Here is a 3,407-nt window from a genome sequence, read left to right on the forward strand (position 1 = left end):
CCAGCAGGCTAGCTGATGCATGTTAGTCTCAGGGCAATTGCAGACACACAAGATTTTACACTGCTGCACATGCGCACTGCAAGCCTCTGCTGAATCCCATCTACTGGCATCCCATCTGCCAAAGAAATCCACTTGGCGGAGCACAGAGCAAGAGGCAGGGGACATGCACGGAGAGAGCTGAAAAAGTGGGACCGATATTCAATCTACCAAACTTCTGCTTTCCTTGAGTTAATTTCATTTTGTCTCCTCTAAATTTTGAATTGGCTACCTATTCATGACTCCTTTTTTTTTAAATTTACAGTAAACTTTATTTTCATTGACACATCACTTGACATGATTTCAAAGTAGATCTGTGCTCTAGGATGAGCCAAAGAACAGAAATCCTAAATCTCATAAAAGATTTTTTTCACATTGTTCTGAGTAGGGCATGGGGTTTCAGCACGCCCAATGTTGATACCTAACATTTTACCCCTTAGACTTTACCTATAGATGCAGAAAAAAGAGATAACATCAATATATAAGAATCAAATTGAATGAGAGAATAACAATAAGCTCTTGGGTTATATACCACCCACCTCTTTAAGGTTGTAATGATAATGACTGATTTTTTTTCTCCTGGAACATTAATGACATTTTGTTTGGTTTAGTTTAAGTAAAATGTCAGAATATGTGAAAATGCTGCACTTCTTTCTCTTAACACACTAAAAATAGTGGAAGTTTTAAATTCTTCATAAGTCCAAGCTGGGACATGACTACTACTGACGGGGTCTATTCAACACATTAATTCCAAGTTTGGTGACCGTCAACAAACTGGCACCCGCGATTAAGCCCACGGGCATAACCCATCCAGAGTGGTGGAATCTCATTCCCGTGATGCCAGCTAAGGTTCCAGATACAGCTAGGAAAACCCAAATGTTCCTCGGATCCTGAGATAGTTGATAAGCACCTGGGCCTACTACGCCCCCGAGAAGAAGTCCGGCAGCCAGTGATGGGAAACTATCCGCTTTGGCATAGCCAATGATCCCACCAGAAGCACCCCGCGCTGCATAGCCAAAGCCAATCCAAACTGAAGGCACTAGGGGGCCAGAGTCCTTGTGCATTGTTCTCTCTCACTCTGACCGGACAGAAGCACACACCAGGCCTGCACTCAACTGCTTTCCCCTAGGTCTGCTCTGGTCAACAAGGGTGCGCAAGCCCCACGACTCCGTTTTTTGCTGAGCAAATATTTTAAGATGAATTTTCCTCTAAAGCCCGTTTTAACTACATCCCACAGATTCAAAAGTGTTTTTATTACATTTTTTTCTCCATACGATGCAATTTCATTCTTTATTTCCTCTTCAACTTAGATTTTAAGAAAATGTTATTACAAATTCCAGGTAAAAGGGACTTTTGGTTGTCTAGTTTCATTGCATGATTAGAGAAGGTTGTACCTAAGATTCCTGTTTATTTTTAATTCAGAGTAGATTAAGGATTTTCTGATGGCCCAATATATGGCCAATTTTTCTAAATATTCCAAGGCTTATTCAAAATTAATAAAGTACAGAATTACCTTATCAATTAGCTCTATCTTATTATGTTATTTCAATATTAAATATGCTTAACTATTTTCATCCACTTGATCTGACATGGACCAAGAGAGGTGAATTCATGTCTCCCACTAGTGTTTTTATGTCTGTTTCTGCTTTTATCACCTGTAATTTGTGCTTTATGAATGTTTGTGCACAGATATTCATAACTGTAATATGTCCATTGTTGAGTTACATACGTCCGCACTATTAGGTTTTCTTTCTTAATATTCTGTTTGGTTGGAGTCCCTGGTTTATTTTTATTTGTATTTGCTGGTCTGCCCTTTTTAATTCTTTTATTTTCAACCTTACTGAAGTACCTTGTTTTAGATAAGTCTGTGCCATAGAATTAGGTTGTATAATCCATCCTGGAGATTCATTTCTTTTAAAAACTAAGTTAAAGGGCGCCTGAGCGGCTCAGTTGGTTAAGCGTTGGACACTTGATTTTAGCTCAGGTCCTGATCTCAGAGTCATGAGGTCAAACCCCACATCAGGCTTTGCACTCAGCTCAGAATCCACTTAAGATCCTTTCCCTCTTACCCCTCTCTGCTTGTGCACTTGCTCTCTTCTTCCCACACGCATGTGCATGTTCACTCTCTAAAATAAATAAAATAAATCTTAAAAAAAATAACTAAGTTAAGTCTAGAAAAAAAAAACCTAAGTTAAGCCTTTAAAAAATATATAAAAAGTTAAACAAGCTAAGATAAGCCTGTTAACAGGTGACTTATTGATATAAAAGTTATATTTCAACTTTATTCCATCATATTATTGTATTGCATTTTCTGTGTCATTTTAAAGATACTCTCTTATTATAAGTTCTATTTTCTTTGCTTTTTGTGTGTTGTTTGTCTGCTATTCAAGTATGTGTTTTTTCTTTAGTTGTTACCTTTATAATAATAATTCTATATTAGACCCTTAGTCATGTACTTCTTTTAACTGCATCTCTAAGTTACATACTATAAATAATGATTAAAAATTAGGATATTTCTTCTTTCTTTTCCTTCTCTTCCCTCATCTCTCTCACCTGACTTTAGTTACTAATAGTGTTTATTTTTAATAAATTAAATGAGACAATAAAATTATCTAATTTCTGACCTCCTTTCCCCCTTGCTTATCCAATTTTTGTTAGGTATATCATTTCTACATAGTAAAGACATATAACATATATATTTCGTTCTGACATCTCAATCCCTATATTTTTTTTTCTACAGGCAAATACATTCAATATTTATTCCCAGTCCTTTTGCTACTATTTACCTAGTCACTTAGTTGGCCAAAATTCACTGTCTAATCATTCCTTCTAGGACTCAATGGCACAGTATTCTCTGAGCTCTTGCATGTTCAAAACTGTTCATAGAATAGACTTTATAATTCAAATAAAATGTGGTTGGTTAAACAATCTTCAGCTTACATTCTTTACTTAGGTGTCTTGTTGCTCTCCAGCGTCTTGTATTGAAACACTGATCAGAAGATACATGAGACTAGTATTTTGTTCTAGGAATTTTTGTTTTGTTCCTGGATACTGTTGCAGAGGTGGCGCCTTCCTTCTTCGTTTTTAGAGTCCAAGTACACATCTTAGAGTTGACCATACTGAATCCATTTTCCTGGTTTACTGGTATCCATTTAAAATCTTAAACTTTACTTAAGCCCTATGATCCTAGAAAACAGCCACTTTGGAAAACAGTGTGGAGGTGCCTCAAAAAATTAAAAATAGAGCTACCCTATGACCCACCAATTGCACTACTGGGTATTTACCCCAAAGACACAGATGTAGTGAAAAAAAGGGCCATATGCACCCCAATGTTCATAGCAGCAATGTCCGCAATAGCCAAACTGTGGAAA

General features: G+C 36.8%; 1 protein-coding gene across 1 annotated transcript; it reads right to left on the reverse strand.

Annotated features, from left to right (window-relative positions):
• Positions 1–755: 755 nt before the first annotated feature.
• LOC116634866 (transmembrane protein 14C-like) lies at positions 756–1,100 on the reverse strand. Its single transcript, XM_032408333.1, has one exon. The coding sequence runs from the start codon at positions 1,098–1,100 to the stop codon at positions 756–758; it is 345 nt and encodes a 114-aa protein (XP_032264224.1).
• Between the last annotated feature and the right edge of the window lie 2,307 nt (positions 1,101–3,407).

Source organism: Phoca vitulina, unplaced genomic scaffold, assembly GCF_004348235.1.
Source record: "Phoca vitulina isolate PV1807 unplaced genomic scaffold, GSC_HSeal_1.0 scaffold10, whole genome shotgun sequence".
Lineage (NCBI taxonomy): Eukaryota > Metazoa > Chordata > Mammalia > Carnivora > Phocidae > Phoca > Phoca vitulina.

Coding starts and splice junctions, on each gene's coding strand:
- LOC116634866 (XM_032408333.1), bottom strand. CDS start 1,100: ATGCACAAGGACTCTGGCCCCCTAGTGCCTTCAGTTTGGATTGGCTTT.